Below are 12,958 nucleotides of genomic sequence, written 5' to 3' on the forward strand. Positions count from 1 at the left end.
AATGTTGGAATAATAACAGGAGAAATGGATTAAGGAGAGGGAGTGTCAGGAGTAAGGGCAAGGGGAGGGGGTAGATCAAATTAGGTGTTGACTGGGTCTCTGGCTTTTAAAGAGGGATTGTCAACCACAAAATCAAATTCTGTTGTGTTTTTTTTTAGAAAGATTGGAAAAGATCGGCACAAGTTGCAACTGGCTACCTTCTGGAGGTTGGGTGGCTTCCTGTGACTCCGGATAAAGCTATTTAGCCCAACAGTAGAAAAAAAGGGAGAGAATCCGGGCACCAGGTAAGTTGCAAAAAAAAAAAAAAGCTTGCACCACTTTATTTCATCCTACAGCAAACAGACACATGCAAATGTGTTGGTGGTTTGACAGCCTTTTTTGCTTTCCCAGAGACCAAGCTGTCAGAGCACCAACATATCTGCATGTGTCTGTTTGCTGGGGGATGAAATAAAATGGTGGAAGCTTTTTTTGCAACTTACCTGGTGCCCGGATTCTCTCTCTTTCTTTTTACTGGAAAAAATCAAATTCCATTTACCCACTGCTCTGTGTTTACTATGCAGCCTGCATTGCAAGCACTCCAATATATTCAGAAATGTTTCTGCTGTAATAAATTGTATCTCAGTCAGTCTGGCTCTATCTGGTACATTGCCAACGAGAAGGATGCTTGTCATCACCCCCCCCCCCCCCCCCATGTTCCTGCTCCTCACTGATTGGCTGAAGGATCAATTGGCTGAACCAATCATATCTGGCTATGGTTTGTCTGCTGAAGGTTTTAACACAAATGCCACCATATGGCTGGATAATCTTGGCAAAATCATTTGCTAACAGACATAGATCAGGTGCTCCGCAGTGAAAGAAAAGGATGTGTACCTTTTTAATAGCTTGGCACTTGGCGGTTTCAGAGAATCCAATCATCTTCTCTGGTGAGCAGATCTTGATGAATGGGAAATTGGATTCCTCTGAGATCTTGGCAGCCAGTGCTGTTTTTCCACTATGTGGTGGACCTGTACAAAGAAACACACTTGTTTGTGCTGCACACATACATCGGTGCCACTTCTTCCACAACAATTTACAGGAAGCTTGGAACAGTTCATGATCATTCACTATTTCTCAAAATGCTATATTCTTCTACAGAAAATAGTGACGGGTCAGGTGTTCCAAACGCTTTTTGAGCCACGGACCGCTTTAGCATCAGGCAATATTTCCAAGGACCAGGCAGCTGCACGAATGTGCCCGCGTTGGGGGCTAGGGATTTAGGGGTGTTCTACAGGCAGTGTTAGTACATAAATTCCTGCGCCAATTGGCATCGCTAGTCCTAGCCAGCCACCATCCTCTTCTCCCTCAGCACTTTGGAAAAGATGTGTCTGCACTTATTTTTTTTTTTTTTTGCTGACTGAGGCTGCCACATAACCTACCAGTACAAGAAGATACATTTGGTGTGACAGGTAGTAAAGGGGGGGGGGGGGGGTTACTGTTCAGGCATTCCCATCTACTGGCACAGCTATTTTGACACACTAACTTTTAGCATCACCTGCTTACCTTACCTCCATGCAGAGGGAACTCTGTGGCTGGCAAGAGACCAGAGCATCCCAGGCATTCTCACTGCTGTCACCTGGTGTCCATACAGACAGAAAGCATTCTGCATTACAAATTACAGACACTAGACGGCAGCAGTAAGAATGGCTGCAGGCAGCTCTGTTTCTCTAAAGCCTCCTGCGGACTTCAGTGACACTACTCTCAGCATTCTGTTAACTGTGCAGACAGGCACGGCTCAGCTCAGCGCAGTCTGCGGCCCTGGAGTGGGACGCGAACCAGGGATGGGGGACCCCTGCTCTATGGACAATAGTGCTGGAGTGGTTGACCTCCGTGGGTAATAGTGCTGGGATGGGTGTCTTCTACAGGCAAAAGCGTTGGGATGGGTATCCTCTGTGGGCAATAGCGCTGGGATGGGTGTCCTCTATGGGCAATAGTGCTGGGATGGGTGTCCTCTACGGGCAATAGTGCTGGGATGGGTGTCCTCTACAGGCAATAGTGCTGGGATGGGTGTCCTCTACAGGCAATAGTGCTGGGATGGGTGTCCTCTACAGGCAATAGTGCTGGGATGGGTGTCCTCTACAGGCAATAGTGCTGGGATGGGTGTCCTCTACAGGCAATAGTGCTGGGATGGGTGTCCTCTACAGGCAATAGTGCTGGGATGGGTGTCCTCTACAGGCAATAGTGCTGGGATGGGTGTCCTCTACAGGCAATAGTGCTGGGATGGGTGTCCTCTACAGGCAATAGTGCTGGGATGGGTGTCCTCTACAGGCAATAGTGCTGGGATGGGTGTCCTCTACAGGCAATAGTGCTGGGATGGGTGTCCTCTACAGGCAATAGTGCTGGGATGGGTGTCCTCTACAGGCAATAGTGCTGGGATGGGTGTCCTCTACAGGCAATAGTGCTGGGATGGGTGTCCTCTACAGGCAATAGTGCTGGGATGGGTGTCCTCTACAGGCAATAGTGCTGGGATGGGTGTCCTCTACAGGCAATAGTGCTGGGATGGGTGTCCTCTACAGGCAATAGTGCTGGGATGGGTGTCCTCTACAGGCAATAGTGCTGGGATGGGTGTCCTCTACAGGCAATAGTGCTGGGATGGGTGTCCTCTACAGGCAATAGTGCTGGGATGGGTGTCCTCTACAGGCAATAGTGCTGGGATGGGTGTCCTCTACAGGCAATAGTGCTGGGATGGGTGTCCTCTACAGGCAATAGTGCTGGGATGGGTGTCCTCTACAGGCAATAGTGCTGGGATGGGTGTCCTCTACTGGCAATAGTGCTGGGATGGGTGTCCTCTACTGGCAATAGTGCTGGGATGGGTGTCATCTACTGGTAAAAGCGTTGGGCAGTGTTGCCAACCACCCGTAAATTTACGGGCAGCCCGTAAATTTTGATACAAAATAAGCTGCCCGTGAATTCCGTAAGGAAGGTATTCAGCAGCGTCCGTAAGGGCAGCCAGTTGGCCGCCCGCCCGCCCTGTTGCAGGAGGACAGCAGCGCAGTGGAGAAAGAGCTGTGTGCAGCAGTGGAGAAGGGGGGCAATCCCCCCCCCCCTTCCCTCACCTTAGTGCAGGGGTAGGGAACCTTGGCTCTCCAGCTGTGATAAAACTCCAAATCCCAGCATGCATTTGCCTTTATTAATCATGAGTGTGGCTGTCAGACTCCTGCAATGCATTGTGGGACTTGTAGTTCCTTAACAGCTGGAGAGCCAACGTTCCCTACCCCTGCCTTAGTGCTTTCCCTCCCTCGCTGACTGTCCCCTCCTGATCTAAGTGCTGAGTGGCGTTTGGCAGCGGGCGGGACCTACCTTCCGTCTCGCTCCAAGCGCCGGAAGTTCTGCTGTTCTGGTCTGGACCAGACCAGAGTAGCGGCAAATCATCCCGCGCCGGTGACAAGACGCAAGTAAGTTCCGCTCGCTGCAGCCTGCCAGCCACTCAACACTTATATCAGGAGGGGACAGTGAGGGAAGGGGGGGGGGGGAGATTGCCCCCCTTCTCCACCGCTGATGCCACAGCTCTGTCTCCACTGCGATGCTGTCCTCCTGCTGGGGGGGGGGGTCACCTGGCTACCTATTGTGGGCACATATACCTCTGGCTACATATACTGGGGGCACATATAACCCTGACTACATATACTGGGACATATACCCTGCCTACATATACTGGGCACATATACCCTGCCTACATATACTGGACACATATACCCCCTGGCTACATATACTGGGCACATATAACCCTGGCTACATATACTGGGCACATATACCTGTGGCTACATATACTGGGCACATATACCCTGCCTACATATACTGGGCACATATACCCTGCCTACATATACTGGGCACATATACCCTGCCTACATATACTGGGCATATACCCCTGGCTACATATACTGGGCACATATAACCCTGACTACATATACTGGGACATATACCTGTGGCTACATATACTGGGCACATATACCCTGCCTACATATACTGGGGACATATAACCCTGGCTACCTATTGTGGGCACATATACCTCTGGCTACATATACTGGGCACATATAACCCTGACTACATATACTGAGCACATATACCCTGCCTACATATACTGGGCACATATACCCCTGGCTACATATACTGGGACATATACCTGTGGCTACATATACTGGGCACATATACCCTGCCTACATATACTGGGCACATATACCCCTGGCTACATATACTGGCCACATATAACCCTGACTACATATACTGGGACATATACCTGTGGCTACATATACTGGGGACATATACCTCTGCCTACATATACTGGGCACATATACCCCTGACTACATATACTGGGGACATATACCTCTGGCTACATATACTGGGCACATATAACCCTGACTACATATACTGGGGACATATACCTCTGGCTACATATACTGGGCACATATATCCCTGGCTACATATACTGAGGATGCTGGCTGTTTGCCATTATGTGCATTTACTGGTGAAAAGCTGTCTCTTATTATGTGCATTTACTGGTGAAAAGCTGTGTCTCATTACGTGCATTTACTGGTGAAAAGCTGTCTCTCATTACGTGCATTTACTGGTGAAAAGCTGTCTCTCGTTACTTGCATTTACTGGTGAAAGGCTGTCTCTAATGTGCATTTACTGGTGAAACGCTGTCTCTCATTGTGTGCATTTACTTGCCATGCCCACTGTCGTTGCAGTGGCGCGCCTTGCGCGCCACAAATTTCCTCGAACATGTTGCCCCCTACCCATTTGACTGCCCCCTCATATGTGCCAGTCTAGAACCGGCCCTGTACCCCTGCCTACATATACTGGGCACATATACCCCTGGCTTCCTGTTCTGGGGAATTCTCTCCCCCTGGCTACCTGTTCTGGAGACATCTATACCCCTGGCCACCTATTCTGGAGACACCTATAGACCTGGGGCTACCTATTTTTGGGGAACCACTGCTGTCAGATTAAATGTATTTTGGGGAACTGCTGCCAGATTATGTGTATGTTGGGGGAATTGCTGCTGCCAGTTTACATCTATTTTTTGGGAACCACTGCCATATTGTCTGTATTTTGGAAGAACTTCTGCCAGATTACGTGGATTTTTGGTGAAATGCTGTAAGATTACATGTATTTTGGGGGAAGGGGGGAAAACACTATGGCAGAGCTCAAACTTCCCTGGCAGACCTTTTACAGCAATACTAAAATCATGTATATTTGGCCCCACCCATGACCACGGCCACATTCTCGTGCGTGACCACGCCCATTTTCCGGCATGGCGCAGGAGATTTTGTCAGTAAAGAAAATCTTTTGTCAGTAAATTTTTAGGCATTTGTCAGTAAAAAAGAAAGGTTGGCAACACTGGCGTTGGGATGGGTGTCCTCTATGGGAACTAGCACTGGGGTGAGTGTCTTGTATGGTCAATAGTGCCGGTATGAGTACCCTCTAGGGACAATAGTGCTGGGATGGGTGTCCTCTACGGGCAATAGCACTGAGATCAGTGTCCTCTATGGGCAATAGCACTGAGATCAGTGTCCTATATGGGCAATAGCACTGAGATCAGTGTCCTCTATGGGCAATATTGCTGGGATGGGTGTCCTCAACTTGGTTTAACATGTTTTGGGGCTCTGGGAGGAATCCCATGCAGACACAGGAAGAACATACAAATTACAGGTGGACAGTGCCGGCGGTGGGCATAAAATGAAAGCCCTACCTTCAAGCAGGACACTGACAAGAGGTGTGCGATCACTGTTCTTAGTCTGCTGGACAAGCAATTCACCATCCTCCAAGACACGGGTGACGGGGTCTCCCCACTTGATGATGCCATTCATAATATAGCTTGCATAGTCCTCTTGGTTGGTTCCAAAGGCCTAAAACATGTAAACAATATCTCAGTTTAATAAATCACGTTGAATGTGTGACCTGCTGACCACATGAGGACTACAGATATAAACTACAGACGAGTCTGGTATACTGTTCAGTATATCTATGTTGGTGGGAGCTATGGGAGTTACACATGGCCAAGTATTTGGGATAGACTGATCAAGGAAGGGAAATCTTGCGCTAGAGCTGGAGAAGATCACTGGACGCTGGAATTGTTGTACACATTTGAGCTGCTCCTTAGTGCCTGGCTGAATGGCATTCTTTGAAGAAGTAGACGAAAGAGGAGGAGGAGCGTTCCATAGTGTGTTAACTTTTTAATGGAGAATCCCACAAATAAAAATGCATTTACTGCAATAAAGGATGATAACGCCTGTAAATGGGCAAACGCCCTAATGAGTCCGCGGGGTGAAACCTTCTGACCGTTGTGGCCCGCAGCAGTGGAGTGCGTCAGATGTTGGTGGGACGCAAGCTGAACTTCCCCTCAGCACTTCCGTGTGCCAATGATGTCACTACGCGTTTCTTCGTGTGCATGCTATCTGCCCCACAAAACGGTATGAACCACGGTTTGTGTGGGGTTCTACATATGAATATATTCCCCATTGTTGGCAAATATTGCGCACACATGCACAGTCTTGTGATTCTTCTCACAAATGTATTGTCATTTTAATCCAAATATATTGCCATTTATTATCATACCTAAATACCACATACCAGAAAGATCACTTTGTGATCTAACAGAGTTTATGGATCTTTTGATGTTATTTCAGTTGATATGTTTAATTTTTATATTTATATTAATAATTCTTTTAAAGATGTCGTTCTAATGTCTTAGGATCAGGAGCCCGGGCGACAGCCAGCGTCTCCTTGGTAACCTGACGCTTTGTCCACCGGCGCGTCAAGTTTGTTCAGGCCCTCATTCGCCAGCCTTGGCGTCTATTGGTTGGCCGGGCCACATGAAGCGCACCTGTAAACGCCCCCTTCTCGCCGTCATCCCAGGACGTCCTCCCACGTCCACATGGCGATTCCCGGCCCAGGGCCAACCACACACAAGCCATCGCACAAGCACATTAGCGCACATGTGCCGCCATGGCAACCAGTAACTCGTTTAATCCTTATTGTGTGTGTGCCAATGACGGTCACCTGACGAAGACATGGACATGCCGAAACGCGCCGCGACGTCATTGGCAAAAGGAAGTGCTGGGGGGAAGTTCAGCTTGCGTCCCATGACCACCTGACGACCCCTCCCCCCCTCCCCGCAGACTCATTAGGTGTTTTGTCCATTTACAGGCGTTATCTTTTATTGCAGTAAGTGCATTTTTATTTGTGCGATTCTCTATTAAAAGGTTAGCGCACTATGAAGCACTCCTCCTCCTCTTTTTTAAGTATTTGGGATAGGAAGAGGATTATTAGAACATTGAGAAAATATCTACTTACGGGCTTTATGTCATTCTCCAGAGATGTAAGGAAGTCTCCTCTGGTTACTTGCAGACGTTCTGCCTTCTCCATGTCAACCTCAACTTTGGTGGTGGCCTGAAAGAGAGAGAAAACACCAAAGTTACAAACCAGGAGCGCTGTGTGGGTAAAATATAGAACTACTTTGTGAAAGAACCTCGAAGTTTCAAGACTTTAGAACAATTTGCTACCTGTAGGTCAAAGCAATAGTAGTTAATCAATGCTATATAGTAATGATATTTCTTATAAGATAAAATCATGTACATCCTGACAGCAGAAAACACAAGAGGAGTATACAAATATAAAGAAAATACACATTTTTACACATAAATTTTAATTAAAAAAACCAAACAAACAAACACTGGGGGACCGATCAGACCCCACCAACAGAGAGCTCTGTTGGGGGGGAGAAAAGGGAGGGGGTGGGGAATCACTAGTGTGCTGTGTTGTGCAGCCCTGCAGCTTGGCCTTAAAGCTGCAGTGGCCTATTTCACAAAAATGGCAATGGTCTATCGCAATCGGACCAGTCGGAAATTATCCGATAGATTAGTTCGTTGATCTGACGGAAAATTGTACCGTGTATACCCAGCTTTAGGGCTGATCATGTGATTACTGTAACAGCAGAATCTAACCTGACATTTAGGCTTGGGACCCACTTGCAATCGCAAAAAGCTATCGCAATCGTTCAGCCGTTTTGCTAGTTTTTTGTAAAAGATTTTAGGAGCAATTTAAGATCGGATTTTAACTTTAGTACTAACAATTTGTAATTTCCAACCTCATGGTCGCAAAGGATTCTGGGAAAAGCAGGCGATTTTAAAAAAGCGATTCAGAAGCTATTTTGCAGCACTCCTACCGTTATACTTTGCATTGGAGCACAATCGCTCCAAAAATACTGCAGGGCCCATGATTGCGATTTGCCCTAATCTCAATGGCTTTTAGGAATCACCATGACTGGAAAGAAATCCAAAAAATCTGCCATTCCTCACCCTCAAACTAAATATTCAATAAATATACAGATATCAACTCTCTTTTTGGACTTCCCACCCACCTTAATGCTGATTGGCCAGTTTTTTTAAATTCGAACATGGAAAAGACAAATGTATGAGCTGCCATATATATTATTATTAGCCTGATGAAAAGAGAGCAAACCTCCCTGAAACGAGCTGCTTACCCTAAATAAACCCTGCCTATACCTTCTCCCTTTCATGCGAATGTAATCACTGCTTTGTAGCTTCCTAGTGTTGCCTAGCAACCCAGTGGCAACACTCGCGGCTTACTGCTCATACGCCTGCTGCACCTATTGGAGAGACCCCTGCCAGAGCGGGGAAGCCCGCAGTGTGGTCAGGCAAATACACCCACTGACTAGTACCAGTGTGTGCCAGTGTGCAGCCAGTGTGCAGCCACTACAAGGAGGACCCCAGCCAGAAGCCTGGTCCCCGGCTATTCTAAGCGGAACATCTGCTGTCTATATTGATACAGCCACATCTAAATCAGGCGAGACCAGTGCATGTAGGGCTTTGCCCACACAACTGCCTACTACTTAGAGAGCTTTCGTTGTTTGTATATCTCTGTTTTAGTGGATTCGAAAGCAGCCTATTCCTGGAAACGCCAGATCGTGCTGAACAGGGAGTTACCCCACTCCCCTCTTGCATCCCAAAAAAATCTGCATCCAAAAAAAAAGCGCTGAAGTGGGTCCCAGGCCTTATTTTGAAGGCTTTAACCCTCCTCTTATGTTAGCTTTCTGTTACTATCCATGATGTTAATGGGTCGGTTTTGACACGTGTCTTAAATCAGCCATAAAATACCCTCTGAACAAATATTTATCATCCAATTTGTTTCTTACCTCTTGGTTACCTTGTTAGGCTTCTTTATCCTTGAAAAGATTGGTTTTAATATTTTTGGTGTGACCCCTTTAACCTTTCTTTTAAAAGCATACCTCTCATTTTAAAATTTAAACAAATGGTAAAATAAACCTAAATAGAATATTATAAGTAAATAAAAGGTTGTTATGTCACCAGAATGTTACTGAGGAGTATTTGAACACATCTCTTAAATATTTTTTTTATATTTTTATTTTTATTTTAATAACATTAACTATAATAACATTGATGGTGTTAGGGTCAATTTTGACCCACATATATTTACTTCAAAAATATAGCCAAAAGTCTTTTTTTTAACATAAAACATTCATAAACAATGAAAAGCAAGTAATAATACAAAATGTAGACTTGCAAGGTCAAACAACACACAATCAAGCAAGGCAAACCAATACAAATCAAGTACCAGTTTCAAAGCATCTTTGTGCAAGAACTTGCATGTGTTTGTGTGGGTGTTTTTAGATGCATGTGTGGCAAAAGCTGACACTTTTAGCATGTTCTTTGCAGATATATTTTTTACAGTGGAAGCATAATGTGTGTGTCTTTCTGTCCTTATTGCTGGGGCAGACCTGACACCTCTTTCTTTTAGAATCAGATGGCATCACTGGAGTTGTGGCTGTGCTGGTTGATGTTGTGGCAAGGCTAGATGATGATGAGGATGCTGGCACTGATTCTCTTTGTGTTGTTGATGGTGTGGATGGAGTGCTTGATGAACTCTGCATCTGTCTGATCATGGCTGCAGTGATTGGATCTCGAGACACCCGTTTCCTTTGCTCAATGTGTGCCTTGACAAGGGAACGTCCTAGCTCCTCGAGAAATATTCTCCGCTTGTTATTCTTTTTTGTGTTCCAACCTGGGTGGATGTGGGTCCATAACACAAATGCATTGTATGCAGACACATCTAGGATGTTATAAAACACAACCATCGGCCATCTCCTGGTCATTCACTGACAAGTATAGGTAGCAGTCAGCTTGTCCAGGTTGTCTACTCCCCCTTTGTTTTTATTGTAATCCAGGATAATTGTGGGCTTTTTGTCACTTCTTGATGACATAGCTGCATCTTTGTAAAAAGTGGACATAAGTATCACATTTTTTTTTTTTTTTGGACAATATGAAACAACAGTGGTGATGTCTGTAAAAGCAAATTTTGAAGAAAGTGGAGCTCTGTCCTTCCCTTGCAAAATTTCAGTGTGCAGCTCAGATTTATTTATTTTTTTATTGTGCCTACCATGGTAAGTTTCCTCCTGAGTTCTTGTCCAAGGTCATAGCTAGTAAAAAAATTGTCACATGTGATATTGTGACCCCGCAGTCCAGTAGTCATATCAAGGACTACACGTTGTCCTTGTTTTTTCTCAGGGATGCCACTTTCGGGTTTGCCGGTGTAAATCTGTAGGTTCCATGCATAGCTTGTTTTTGCATCACAGGCTGCCCAGATTTTTATGCCGTATTTGCCTGGCTTACTGGGCATATACTGCCGGAAGGGGCAATTTCCACGGAAAGGGATCAAACGTTCATCTACTGTTACCTGAGGCCCAGTGTGAAACATTAATGGAAGGAGCTGAACCCAATTCTCCCAGACATCCCTTATGGGAGCAAGCTTGTCAGATTTTGCTCTAGTATCTTTGTTTTGGCACTTATTAGTGTTCTATAATCCTATATCATAACTGGGTCAGAATTGACCCTAACACCATAAACGTCATAATTTTCACCACAGTATTTTCTAATTTAGTGAAAAGGATTATTTTTCTATTACATTGTTTAAATAGAGGTTCCTAACAAAGTAAAAAAATATTGATGCAATAAACAAATTTATGTGATACTTAGAGACATTCAAAACCTGAAAACGGGTCGGTTCTGACCCTAACATAAGAGGAGGGTTAAGCAGGTATTCTAGGATAGACAGAACTGAGGAAGGTAAAGGTTTGCAGCACCAGCTACAGAGTGGAGATATGTCGTATATGTACAGTCAGGGTCGGACTGGGCCACAGTAGTATAGTTTTTTTCCCTCGGTGGGCCCCGCCTCCAGGTCTCTAGTGGGCCCCACTCCTTGTCTGACAGAGCTCCAATTGCTGCCTGCAGCACAAAAATTATCTTCTCAGTGCTGTAATCACTCATGCTGAGAGCAATGGCGTAGCTAAGGAGCTGTGGGCCCCGATGCAAATTTTACAATGTGGCCCTCCAAACACTCTATACATAACAATTGATACGATGCACCAAAACCTGCCAATGTCAACTACAGTGTCAGAGGTGCAAGAAGGGGATGGGAAATAGCTTGTTAATGATTACTGTTCAAAGTATCTATAGAAGTGATTATTATGAGCACAGGACCAATAGAGAGGTAATACTGTAGTTGAGGGAGGGCCATTCGGGGCCCCTTTGTCCCAAGGGCTCCGATGCGGTCGCAACCTCTGCAAAGTAGGACATTACTTTATATTGAAGGAGGGGACTCTATGCAAAGTTTTGCTGGGCAGCAGTGTCTCTGAATTACAATACTGCTAAGATCATGTACATTTGGCCCTGTCCATAATACATCATGACCACGTCTTTCATTAACGGTCAGTGTTAGGCTGAAACCATTTATTGTCAAACAACTGTGTTCACTCTTTAAGAAGAAAGGTTATTGTGTTATAGTTCATATTCTATAAAAAATGTTTAAGAAATCATAAATGAGCACAACTGTACTGTATATAACCCCCTCCCCCTCCAAAGCCTTGTTTTAAGCCTCCCTGATACATATAAAGCATTCTGTAGAGCAGAGACTGGAGTAGGCATTTGATATAATCTGGAACAGAAAAGGCGCAGTCAGTCCCCTCTGCCAGCTTCTAAGGTCAGCAGGAGCGGTTCCTTGTCTTGGGTGGTGGTGAGATATTGTCAGGTGTTGAGAGGTTAGGATGATTAGGAATCCGAAACAGACTGGGTGAGTTACTAACCAAACTTCTCCATCCTGACTCAGTACAGAGTGGTATCCTTCAATTCCTCTTTACTTACTATGCTGCAGAGATGGCCTCTACATTAACCCCACTGCACCAGTACCACACCTGTGAGAAGCGGACCACCTCTGGGGTGGACGGAACATTACATCAGTTGTACAAAGCATGATGGCCTCTGCAGCTTTCTAATCCCATACATTAGTTTCATGTCGGTTTTACACCTGATTTCTGCACTGCAATGCTCCTGCCACATCCCACCGCAACGCAAAAAACGACAATCGTGACTCTGCGGCAGAGTGTGGCGACAGGGTCATACGCACAGCGCCGATCCCTGTTCAGTGACATACACCCTGCTGGGCTGGAAGTATTTCACTGGGTTTCCTGCCTGTCAGCGCATGCGTGCTGCACGGCGTCGCCCATTGACTTCCATTACTCCAAGCACCGTGCATGTTGGATCGGATACTTCCAGTGCACCACAACAGACTGCAATAGGTGTGAAAGTCTCCATAGACGTGCATTGCTTTTGCAGCCCCTTACGGTAAAATAGGGCAACATAACAAGTGTAAAAGGAGACTAAATCATAGAGAGACAGTCAACAGCCACGTTTATCACAAAATAAATGCATTCCAGCTTGTCTGTAATTATGGGACACCCAACTGCACATGCTCATTACAATAAACATGCACTTCTATCCATCTCCAGTGCAGAAGTTTGTCTGTATATCCATCCCGTCACCAGAGGCTTTGAGGTATCGGAACATTATGCTCATCTATAGGATTATTTTGTGTAAGCCTCCCTTCA

At 45.7% G+C, this 12,958-nt stretch overlaps 1 protein-coding gene across 2 annotated transcripts in view; it reads right to left on the bottom strand.

The window, feature by feature from the left end:
* Positions 1-12,958, bottom strand: part of NSF (N-ethylmaleimide sensitive factor, vesicle fusing ATPase) — a 180,676-nt gene that overhangs the window by 9,293 nt on the left and 158,425 nt on the right. For both annotated transcript variants that reach the window (XM_068263403.1, XM_068263402.1), the window contains exons 13-15: positions 7,333-7,428; positions 5,729-5,885; positions 871-1,004 (exon numbers count right to left, since the gene is read on the bottom strand). In XM_068263403.1, the coding sequence (XP_068119504.1) occupies positions 871-1,004; positions 5,729-5,885; positions 7,333-7,428 (387 nt within the window). The remainder of the gene's footprint in view (positions 1-870; positions 1,005-5,728; positions 5,886-7,332; positions 7,429-12,958) is intronic.

Source organism: Hyperolius riggenbachi, chromosome 12, assembly GCF_040937935.1.
Source record: "Hyperolius riggenbachi isolate aHypRig1 chromosome 12, aHypRig1.pri, whole genome shotgun sequence".
Classification (NCBI taxonomy): domain Eukaryota; kingdom Metazoa; phylum Chordata; class Amphibia; order Anura; family Hyperoliidae; genus Hyperolius; species Hyperolius riggenbachi.